The sequence below is a fragment of the Lepus europaeus genome, chromosome 4 (assembly GCF_033115175.1).
Source record: "Lepus europaeus isolate LE1 chromosome 4, mLepTim1.pri, whole genome shotgun sequence".
NCBI lineage: Eukaryota > Metazoa > Chordata > Mammalia > Lagomorpha > Leporidae > Lepus > Lepus europaeus.
The window spans coordinates 39,543,895-39,556,297 of NC_084830.1; the positions used below are offsets into that span (position 1 = coordinate 39,543,895).

The following is a 12,403-nucleotide window of genomic DNA, read 5'->3' on the forward strand; positions in this document are numbered from 1 at the left end:
CTTATCACAATAACCACAATATCAAGCAAGATTTGAAGGTTTCAGTTTCCTTTCATCTTTGCCAATATATGACTTATTTTTAATTTTTGCAGCTTTAATTGTAATTGTACCATTATTTTTCTTTTACTTATTACTTAATTTTATTTATTTGGAAGGTAGAAAGAGAACAATCTTCCATTAGCTGGTTCATTCACCAAATGCCCAGAAAATCCAGGGCTGGGCCATATTGAATCCAAGAACCTTGGGGCTGGCCCCGTGGCACAGTAGGTTAATCCTCTGCCTGCGGCGCCGGCATCCCATATGGGTGCCAGTTCTAGTCCCAGCTGTTCCTCTTCCAATGCAGCTCTATGCTTTGGCTTTGGAAAGCAGTAGAAGATGGCCCAAGTGCTTGGGTCCCTGCACCCACATGGGAGACCAGGAAGAAGCACCTGGCTCGTGGCTTTGGTTCAGCACAGCTCTGGCCGTTGCAGCCATCTGGGGAGTGAACCACTGGAAGGAAGACATTTCTGTCTCTCCCTCTCATTGTCTGTAACTCTACCTTTCAAATAAATAAATAAATATATATATATTTTTAAAAAGTCCAAGAGCCCAGAACTCAATCCAGGTTAATCATATGGGTGAAAGGGCCCCAAGGACTTGAGTCACTACCTGATGCTTCCCAGGATGCACATTCACAAGAAGCTAGATCAGAAAGGAAGCCAAGATGCAAACCCAGGCACTATGATACAGGAAGTGGGTGTCCCAAACTGTTGCCCCAAACACCCACACCACCATTATTTTTAGTTCATGATTTCCTGATTTCTAATAAAGTTCAATCACGAGGATTTTCCTTCTATAAACTACCTGTTCATATCCTTTTCCCAATACTTTAGACTTGATTTCCTGAATTTTTCTTCCTGATTGTATAATAAAGCCTACATGTTAACTCGTTCTGACTTAAACACAGCTAATATCTTTTCCTGATTTAACCAATTGTTAAATTTTGTACATGCTTTCCTTTGCTAAGTATAAATCTTTAATTTTGAGGAAGTCAACATATCAATTTCTCTATAATCTGTGGTTTTCGTGATTGGCTATAAAAAAAATCCTTACTTATCACTAATTCAGTCATAAAATAATCTACAGTTTCTTCTAAAAGCTTTATAATTTTGCTTCTCACATTTAGACTTTTAATCGATCTGAACCTTATTTTTATATATGATGTGATATAGGTATGTAATTTAGGTCTTCTCTATATAGACTATTTTTTCAAATTCATTCATCAAATACTTCATTATTTGTTTCATTGATTTATAATGTCAACCTATCATTTACAAAGTACCTACGTATACATAGATATGTTTATGGACTCTGAATTCTTTTCTTTAAAAATTTATTTATTTATTTATTCATTCATTCATTTTAAAGTCAAAGTTACAAAGAGAGACTGGGAGAGACAGAGATCTTCCATCTGTTGGTTGACTCCCCAGATGGCCACAATAGCTGGGGCTGGGCCAGGGCAAAGACAGGAGCCTGGAACTCTATCTAGGTGTTCCACATAGGTGGCAAGGGCCAAAGCACATGGGCCATCTTCTGCAGCTTTCAAAAGCACATCAGCAAGAATCTGGATCCAGCTCCCTGTTAATGCAGCTGGGAAAGCAGCAGAAGAGAAAACAGCCCCTGTGCTGTGAGAGACTCGGATGTTGCTCCTGGCTTCTGGCTTCAGTCTGGCTCAGCTCTGGCCAACGCAGCCATGTAGGGAATAAATCAGTGGATAGCAGATCCCTCTCCCTTGCTCTCTGCTTCTCCTCCTCTCTAACTCAGCCTTTCAAATAAATAAATAAATCTTTAAAAAATAAATAAAGATTTTTAATAAGTGAAAGTACACTTGTAGTGTAGTATGACAACAGAAAATAATTCATCCTCAATATATAGATACGCATCCTTGATGACAAGGGGAAAGTATTCCATGACTTTTCTGACAGTTACTACTTAAAGTATTTTACAGACTCAATTGTTAATATGAAAACAAAATGATAAACAGTAATATATTTAGAGCCCATTATAAATATTCCACCTTAAGCTGCTTCTCCTTAACCAAAATAAAGAAGAGTGTAAAACACTTTCATCCACTGCAGCCCAAGTAAAGGGCTGTGTGCTCCCCATCTATAAAAAAAAAAATTAAAAGAGATGCATTGATAGCTCAGTTATTTAATGCTTTTTCAATTTGTTGATGTAGGCACCAATTATTATAAACTTACCTCATAACATTGCTTTTGCTATATTGCATACTGTTTGATACTTTGTATTGTCATCATTGTTCATTCAGAAGTATGCTATTCAGTCTCCAAGTGTTTGCATATGCTCTAGAGATTCCTGAGTTGTTAATTTCCAGCTTCATTCTATTGTGGTCAGAAAAGATGCATGGTATGATTTCAGTTTTTTGAATTTGCTGAGACTGGCTTTATGGCCTAGCATATGGTCTATCCAAAGTTCCATGCACTGATGAAGAGAATATGTATTTGCAACTGTGGGATGAAAGGTTCTGTAGGTAACACTTAGGTCCATTTGACCCATAGTGTATATTAGCTCTGTTGTTTCTTTGTTGGTTTTCTGACTAGTTGATCTGTCCACTGATGAAAGAGGGATGTTGAAGTCCCCCATTACTATTGTATTGGAGTCTATATCTCTCTTTATATCCATTAACATTTGTGTTTTAAATAGCCAGGCACTCTGGTATTGGGTGCATATATATTTATTATAATCACATCTTCCTGTTGAATTGATCCCTTAATCATTACATAGTTCCCTTCTTTAATGTTTTAATAGTTTTTGTATTAAAGTCTATTTCGACTGATATCAGGATGACTAAACCTATTCATTTTTGCTTGGAATATCTTTTTCCATCCTTTCATTTTCAGTCTGCATGTTGGTGACATATGTTTCTTGTAAGCAGCAAATAGATGGGTCTTGGTTTTTTTTTAATCCATTCAAACAGTCTATATCTTTTAACTGGAGAATTTAGGCCACTTACATTCAAGGTTACTAATGATAAGTGACAACTTGGCCCTTCCATTTTTTCATAAATATTCCTATTGTTTCCTTTGGATTTCCATTGTACTTTTACTCGGGGATTTTCTTCCTTCACAGTCTTTCATTATACCTATCTTTCTGGGTTTCTCTGTGTAGCACATCCTTAAACATCATTTGTAAGGCTGGACAAGTGGTGACACATTCTTTCAATTTCTATTTGTTATGGAAAGTATTTTACTTCCACTCACAAATGAGAGCTTTGCAGAGTACAGTAGTCTGAGTTGACAGATTTTTTTCTATTAAGACTTGGAATATATCTCACCATTCTCTCCTAGCCTAGAGGGTTTCCGATAAGAACTCAGCTGTGACTCTAATTGGAGATCCTCTGAAAGTAATCTGGTGTTTCTCTTGTACATATTTTAGAATTTTTTCTTTATATTTCACTATTGAAAGTTTGACTGCAGGGTGTCATGGTGAAGATCTTTTCGAGTGATGTCTCTTAGGAGTTCTACATGCCTCATGTATTTTGATATCCCTTTCTTTATCCAAATTAGAAGTTTTCTGTAATTATTTCTTTCTTTTTTTTTTTTTTTTTTTTTTTTGGACAGGCAGAGTTAGACAGTGAGAGAGACAGAGAGAAAGGTCTTCCTTTTTCTGTTGGTTCACTCCCCAAGTGGCCGCTACAGCAGGTGTGTTGCGGCCGGCACACTGCACCAATCCGAGGCCAGGAGCCAGGTGGTTCCTCCTGGTCTCCCACGTGGGTGCAGGGCCCAACGACCTGGGCCATCCTCCATTGCACTCCTGGGCCACAGCAAAGAGCTGGACTGGAAGAGGAGCAACCGGGACAGTATCTGGCACCCCTGTAATTCTTTCACTGAATAAGCCTTCTAATCCATTCTTCCATTCCACACCTTCAGGAACTCCTAAGACCATATGTTGAGTAGTTTGATAGCATCCCATAAATCTCCACATTGTTTTTAATTTTTCTCATTTCTTTTTTCAGTCTGAGAAATTGCCAAAGATTTGTCTTCTAGCTCAGATATTCTTTCTTCTGCCTCACCAAGTCTGTTGGCAAGGCTTTTCACTGAATATTTTATTTGACATATTTAATTCTCCATTTTAATTATTTCAGTTTGATTTCTCTTCAAAATCTCAATCTCATGGGAAAGTTTTTCTTTCATATCATGTATGTATTTCTTTAACTTGTGAATTTGCTTCTCATTGCTAATAATCTTTTGAATTCCTTTTCAAGAGTATACAGGGTGACACCCAAGTTGAGTGTGGTAGATCTCCTCTATTGTCAGAGTAGGATCACCTCTATTGGTGTAATCACACCCTCACCTCCTCTCTTCCAAGGTGATCAATGCCCTGGGTTAGCCCACAGTGGGTGCAACACTCACCTGTGCTGCTGCATGAACCACACAAAGGATCTGTGCAGTCATCACGTGAGCATGAATCCTGCTATAATGACCCACCCTTGGCAATCAGGGAGCTCTGAGCCTCTGGTGCCATACTCAGTGACTGCCCAGAGATCCAGCTACACCCTGTTTCCTATCATACAGTCATAGAGTTCTCGCAGTCTCAGTACACAAGGTTCCCACAGTCGTGGGATGTAGAGGATTATCTCTGCTCCATTTGCTTATCCTGTCCACGGAGAAGCAGAGACATTTCCAGAGCCTGCTGCCTGTGGGTGCTCTGCCTTGGAAGTTTGAGCCCTGGAGCCCATGATATGTTGAGAGGCTGGGACACCTCACAGTCCTACATGTGTGATCAGTCCTCTGTCATTAGTCCCTTGTCAAGCTCAAAGTCAGTGGGGAATACAGATTTTTCCCTCTGGTAAAATCCCTGAATCACAAGCATGCACAAGAGCCACTGCAGCCACTACTCCCCACCAGTTGCCTGGCACACAGGAGGTGTCAAGCCACTAGTTATGTCAAAATGGCACCTTCTACCCACCTGTTGCAGGGTGCACAGGCATGAGCTGCGGCAACTGTCAAGATAGCCCCCTCTCCCAGCTGGTTGTCAGCTGCCACTGTGGGGAAATGGGGAGAGAGAAATGTGCCCTTTTTTTGCTGTTAGGTGGGTACCATGTCACCCTTAGAGGTCCAGGCCAGATTCAGACAGTGTAGTCCACCAGGCTCTCCCTCTGGCAATATCACCAGTGGCACAGGCAGCTGTAGTCTGCCCTCACTCCACTCTACAAAGCTGGCACTTCCTCTGGCTCTTGGCTGTGGGGATCATGTGTTGTATCTATGTTCATTCCTGCACGTCTGCACGTTTCATGCGGATCCAGTGTCTGTCTTCCTTCTGTAGAATTTTCACTACAGATTTCTCTCCAACTCTCCCCTGGGAATGCATTTCCTCCATTTTTTGCTACTATTTTCCCCTAGCCTAAAGCAGTACTTCCTTTCCCTATTCTACCATCTTGGAATCACTAGCTAGACAGAAGTCAGAATAAGTCACTCTTTGAATTAGGAGGAAATTGTAACTACAAAGGAGAATGAGGAAATCCTGGAGGACTGGTAATGTTCAACTTCTTGATCTTTGGTATGGTATCGAGATACATTTACTGTATGATAATTCAATAAGCTGCATTTTTCAATTTGCATATTTTCATTATATTCACATTTTAATAAAAGAATCTTCACCTATATTCTGTGATTTGTAATTTTAATTTAATTATCACTGACTTGAGTCACAGGGCATTCAATGGGTTTTTTTTTAAAAGATTTATTTATTTACTTGAAAGACAGAGTTACACAAAGAGAGGAGAGGCAGAGAGAGAGAGGTCTTCCATCTACTGGTTCACTCCCTAGATGGGCACAACGGATGAAGCTGCGCCGATCCGAAGCCAGGAGCCAGGAGCTTCTTCTGGGTCTCCCACGTGGGTGCAGGGGCCCAAGGACTTGGGCCATCTTCTACTGCTTTCCCAGGCCATAGCAGAGAGCTGGATCGGAAGTGGAACAGCTGGGTCTCGAACCTGCACCCATATGGGATGCCAGCACTTCAAGCCAGGACTTTAACCTGCTGCGCAACAGCACTGGCCCCCTCAATGGAGTTTTAAGATATGTAACAGATGTGCTCAGTTTTAGACTATTGAGACTGAAAGTCTAATGATGTTGGATATAGAAATACTTCTCTCTGCAATAATTCCCTCCACCCTTTCATAACTCTGTATCAGTGGCTTTGATTAGATAAACACCAATAAGAAGCATATAGCGGGGCTGTGGCACAGCAGGTTAAAGCCCTGACTTGAAGCGCCAGCATCCTATATGGGCGCCGATTCAAGCCTTGGCTGCTCTTCTTCCAATCCAGCTCTCCCCTATGGCCTGGGATAGCAGTAGAAGATGGTCCAAGTCCTTGGGCCCATGCACCCGCGTGGGAGACCTGAAAGAATCTCCCGGCTCCTGGATCCAAATTGGCACAGCTCTAGCCATTGCAGCCATCTGGGGGAGTGAACCAGCAGGTGGAAGACCTCTCTCTGTGTCTCTACCTCTCTCTGTAACTCTTTCAAATAAATAAAAAATAAATCTTTAAAAAAAAAAAAAAAAGAAGCAGCAGCACATAGCAAGGGCCAGCATTGTGGGATAGTGGGTTAAGCCACCACATGCAGTGGTGGCTTCCCATATTGGTGCTGGTTTGAGTCCTGGCTGCTCCACTTCCTATCCAGCTCCCTGCTAATGCAGCTGGGAAAGCAGAGGAGAAAGGCTCAACTACTTAGGCCCCTCTCTCTCTGTCTCGCCCTCTCTCCATGTAATTCTGCCTTTCAAATAAAATAAATACCACTTTTAAAAAAATGAAGCACATAGCTTTCAACAACCTTTTCATTTCCACTTCCATTAATCTTTAAGACAATGAGAACATTTTGGGGATCCATCTATGCTCCTCTTATGAATTAAAAATAGGCTGTCCATAAATTTTAGTACTTCACCTTTGATCCTAAATTCTGCTCTACTGCAAACTAACATGAGTAAATACAGGAAAGGAATCATGTCATACATTCTGTTATCATCAGGTACAAGCAGTCTTTCCAAAACATTGTTCTAAACAACTCTCTATGACCTAAACCTACAGATTTAGTCAGCCTGCAGACACATGAGAAAAACTACCTAGACTCTTGACAGTAAGGACTGTAATAAGTCATGTTAACAGATATTATTTCAGTAAATGCTCCAAATTACTGATCCTTAGATCCATGTTCACAATTAAAAAGACACACACAATTTTCCTGTTCAAAATCTGCTCTATCAGGAAACCTTAAACAAATGGGTTTGAAGAATTCTACAGAAGCAAAAATCTTTGGGAAAAACATCTAACCAACAACTCTTAGGTGAAGAAAATAAAAAATCAAAGCATACAGCTTCCACACAAAGACAGAAGATTTACTTTCTGACATCCCTGATCCTTTTTTTAAAAAGTTGTTTATTCACTGTTAATCTTTTATTGTACTCTGGCATCTCCAATGATCAACTAAAGGTTTCTCAGCATGTTTTCATGCATGTTCAGTGTTAGCACTTCTTAAGCCCCTTTATCTTCCACTGCCATCTTGTAAAAGGAAAAAAAATCTCCCTGTAATTCCACCTACAGAATTTAGTATCCGTCCTTAAAATACTAAAAACAGTAAACAGGATACCTCTGTGTTTGAATTTTCACCATGTTATTCTTCCTCACAAAAAATAGAACCTTGATCCCAGTCATTATAGCCATATCAGCAGAACCAGCAGTACCAGAGGCTGGACCAATACTGGAGCTAACTCTGCCAAGAAATTATTCTTTTACAAAAATCTTTTCTTTTTGTATACTTATATTTCCATCTCATTATAAAATTGAGAATTAAAAAGCCAATTAATTGTAGTAGATGTTATTATTACTCATTATCTAGAGATTGCCTTTTTTTTTTTTTGGACAGGCAGAGTGGACAGTGAGAGAGAGACAGAGAGAAAGGTCTTCCTTTTTTGCCGTTGGTTCACCCTCCAATGGCCGCCGCGGTAGGTGCGCTGCGGCCGGCGCACTGCGCTGTTCCAATGGCAGGAGCCAGGTGCTTCTCCTGGTCTCCCATGGGGTGCAGGGCCCAAGCACTTGGGCCATCCTCCACTGCACTCCCTGGCCACAGCAGAGAGCTGGCCTGGAAGAGGGGCAACCGGGACAGGATCGGTGCCCCGACCGGGACTAGAACCCGGTGTGCCGGCGCTGCAAGGCGGAGGATTAGCCTAGTGAGCCACAGCGCCGGCCTAGAGATTGCCTTTCTTCCTGAACAAGCAGGAAAACATTTTAGACTTCCTTGCAGTTACATAAGAGCCTGTGACAAGTTTTTGGCAATAAACTGTGAATAAAATTGATCTGCATCACTTCTGTCCTGCATAATTAAAAATAAGTTTGAATTTTCTATTTTCTTTCTTAAACTGATGCAGCAGCCCTGGGAAGCTCTATGTGCTAGTGGGCTTACCAACATGATGGTAGCAACCTGGATCCCAGAGTCCACTTGGAAGAGAAGCATTCTATATAATCTTATGAATAGGTTTTAAATTTGTGTCCCTAGATTGCGATCTTCACCAGTACTTCTCAGCTTCTTTGACCTCTTAGGAGGATTAGAAGTTAAGATGGGACTTGAGTTCAGTATTTCCCTTCTCTCATGCTCTGGCAAGTAGTTTCTCTTAAAGCAGGGAGGAGAACAGAAAGTTCTGAGAATATTTCAGAATGATAAATCTTCCCCTGGGTTACTTTAAAATCGTCACTCTCCCTCCACCTTCTGAAAGCATGAGGGAATTTTTCTCTGATTTGTACTTTGAGACCTGATAGAGCTCCAGAGGTTAAAACTCAGGAAGTTGTGGTTTCTGCCCTAGGCAGAAAATTTTAACTTTTGAGTTAGTCCACACTCAGTTCCCAACAGTTCCTCAATTATAGTTGAAGTTTTCCTACAGATCCTGATCCTAATGGTCTCTGCTTCTAGCAAGCTGTGATTCTTTGTATTTACTTATTTCTCTTTTACTAGACCCTTAATTTGTCTTATGTTCTCAATTTTCTAATATCTGTAAGAAGAGTTGTTGACACTCAGTTTGTTCAGCTTTTTTCTTGTGTGGATTGACAGCACAACTTCTAAGCTCTGTATATATCAAAGTGTTAATAAGAAGTTTCTACAATACTATTTTTATTACTTATCAACGGGTTTTTTCCCACTTGACTGTGATTTTTTTAAAAGAAATAGTTATTTTTTAAGTTATTTATTTGAAAGGCAGAGTGACAGAGAGAGAAGGATAGAAACAAAGAGATTTTCAATCCCCTGATTCACTCTGCAAATGCTCACAATAGCCAGGGCTGGACCAGACAAAAGTCAGGAGCCCAGAACTCCATCTGAGTCTCCCACGTCAATGGCAGGGATGCAAGTAGTTGGGCTATCACCTCCTGCCTTCCCAGGCACATTACCAGGAGGCTGAATCACAAGTGAAATAGCTATGACTGGACCCAACACTCCCATATGGGATGCATACATCCCAAATAATCTAATCCATTGCACCACAATACTCACCCTAGCTGTGAACTGTTTGAGAGCAGAAATCACAGTCCTTTTATCCCAGGATTCCTAGGACCCAGCACAGTATGAGAATTCTTTAATACCCTATCATGGATCTTCATCACATTGTCTGCTCCTCATCACACATACACTCCTCTAGTTTATCTATTTTTCTAGCTTTATATATCATGTTGACCAATCCCAAAGGTGCATCTCCAGATAGTCCACATAGCTCCTACAATGCTGGCTAATTATAGGCAGCTTAAATTTCAAAAATTCAAAACATAAGTTGTTCATCCCCCTCTTTTCTTGTTCATATTTAATGACATGTTTGATCACCACCCAATTTTTCTAACCAGAAACCTAGAAATTGATTGTGGTACTTTTTTCTGTCTTAATAATATCTTCCAAATCTACTCCACTGACAAATCATACCATTTCAACCTCCAAACCTGTCCCCAATCCACATATCTCCATTGTCACTATAATCAACCTGGTCTGAATTATCATGATGATTAGAAGAGTCTCCCATGTAAACCTCTTCAATACTCTCTGCACTTCTATCCTCATTTACTTTCATCTTGTGGAGCATCCAGACTACTCTTTATATACATGTTAAATCATGTCACTTCCATTTTTAAAACTGTTCAATACATTCCTTTCATTATGAGACTCAGATTTCAATCTGTCACCCTCTATTTAAAGAAAATTACTTCATCTGAGTTCTACCCCTGGAACCTCATTCCCTGCCACACTCCCTCTTCACTATACTACTACACAGTGGCCTTCATTGCAACATAAAGACTTTCACATATGATGTTCCCTAACCTTAAAACACTGTTACCTTTAACCTTTTATTCCTATTAAAGACCTCACAATCAAAGAGGATTACTATATTAACTGGTTATCTGATTCCAATGATTCAAATTTTAGATTCAAAGTAGATCCCAGTTAAAAATAAGAGTGGGAATGAGAGAGGGAGGAGATGTACATTTCGGCACACATTCCCACAGACTTACACATAAGGGTAAAGCTAAAAACTTGCCATCGGACTCCAAATCCCATTAAGTTGGCAGGTACTAATGTCATCGTACTAGTTAAAGTGATCATTTTAACTGCATGATGGATCATAAATACAGGAATAAGTGTCAAAGGGATCACATAAATAAGACTAAGTGTCTGCTAATAACAATAGACAGAATTAAAAAGGACAGAATGATCCATCATGGAAAGGAGGCCACACAGCAGACTTCATGGAATGACAAATGCCCTAAACAGCACTCTGGCCTCAGAATTGGACCTTAAGGCATTCTGATCTAGCTAAAAAGCCCATGAGAGAATTTCAGGCATGGAAAGCCAAGATACTGTGACAAAAATAAATAAATAAATAAATCGCCTACAGGAAAGATCTCTGTGAGTGAGATCCAAGTGGAAACAACAGACTATCAAAGAAGTAGGTACCTTTCTCTGAAGGAAGAAGAGAACTTCCACTTTGATTATGGCCCTGGCTAAATACTGACAAAGTTTGTACTATGAGAATTAATGGTAAAATTTGTCATCAAACAGAACTTTATACTTTGTGTGTCTGTGTGGGTGTAAACTGTTGAAGTTTTTACTTAGTATAGAGTTGGTCTTCTGTATATAAAGATAATTAAAAATAAATCTTAATGAAGAATGGAATGGGAGAGGGAGTAGGAGGAGGGACAGGAGTGGGAGTGGGAGGGTGGGTATGCGGTGAAGAACCGCTATATTCCAAAAGCTGTACCTATGAAATTTATATTTATTAAATAAAAACTTTCTTATAAAAAAAAAAAACCTTGAAGTATTTAGGCTTTCAGAATTATAATTTAAAAATTCCAAAACTATTTGACCAAAGATTGAATTTAGGAATTAATACCTCTTAATGTTCTCTGGAACTATCGAAAAAAACACACTCTAAAAAATACTCCCATTACTACAGAAATATTTTATTGGATAAATAAGATTTATTTATATTAAAATTGGAGGGAGAACTACCTCTTCTTTTCTGCTATTGCATAAAAATCCTTGCTTTCTGTTTAGATTTTCATGGGACAATTAAAGACAAAAAATACCAAACTCTGACCTAACTAGTTTCCTTTCTGAGAGCATGCTATTCCAAGGGCAGTGTTTTAATACATACTTCTCAGTATGCTATACTATCAGAGATAATATTTAGTCTATATAGATCAGCTTACTTACGTCTGGGGCTCCTTTTCATTTTGTTGTTTTTGCTGGGGCTGAAGAACGTTATTTACCAGTTCAGTGATCCCACTAAAGGGAAACCACCTGTTTAAATAAGCAAATAATGTGACTGAATAACCAAATGAATAACAATGTAGATTCAATGTTTTCTTATCATAATAAAAATACACAGGCACAAAAGCTACAGCCAATGGAAACGTGAGCTCCAATTCCAGGCAGTAAGAATCTAGAGAAATCAAGTTAGAACACTTAACCAGTCCACAAGCAGGCAGCAAAAAACTACATCCAATCACTATGTGGATGAAGTAAGAAGCTGCAGGCAGCTCTTACAAGCCAGAGAGTCAGAAAGCAGAAGACACACTAGCTGCAGCCTATCCAGTATTAGTGTACGCTAATACCATCAAAGGTGCAGAGAGCAGAATGTGGCAAAAGTACAGAAGTCAAGCCTACTGCACTCAATACATTTACTTACTGTGTCAGTTGTGGTTTGTGTTCTTCTTTGACCCTAAAAAGATAAGTTTGCACAACTGAGGGCACTGTTCTAGGAAGAAACCTCTATCTACAGATTTGTGGTCATATAAAATGTGCATGAAAATGAGGATTATTACATTAAAAAGCTTAGTGCTTCATCATATGTTGGAATTACACATTTCAATC

The 12,403-nt window shown here is 39.7% G+C and overlaps 1 protein-coding gene across 19 annotated transcripts in view; it reads right to left on the reverse strand.

The window, feature by feature from the left end:
* The window catches only part of RIMS2 (regulating synaptic membrane exocytosis 2), a 753,630-nt gene that overhangs the window by 571,269 nt on the left and 169,958 nt on the right, over positions 1–12,403 (reverse strand). For 12 of the 19 annotated variants that reach the window (XM_062188134.1, XM_062188137.1, XM_062188131.1 and 9 more), the window contains exons 2-3: positions 12,219–12,251; positions 11,744–11,830 (exon numbers count right to left, since the gene is read on the reverse strand). The exons of the other annotated variants lie outside the window; for them this stretch is intronic. In XM_062188134.1, coding sequence (XP_062044118.1) covers positions 11,744–11,830; positions 12,219–12,251 — 120 coding nt within the window. The remainder of the gene's footprint in view (positions 1–11,743; positions 11,831–12,218; positions 12,252–12,403) is intronic. 19 annotated transcript variants of the gene reach the window in all.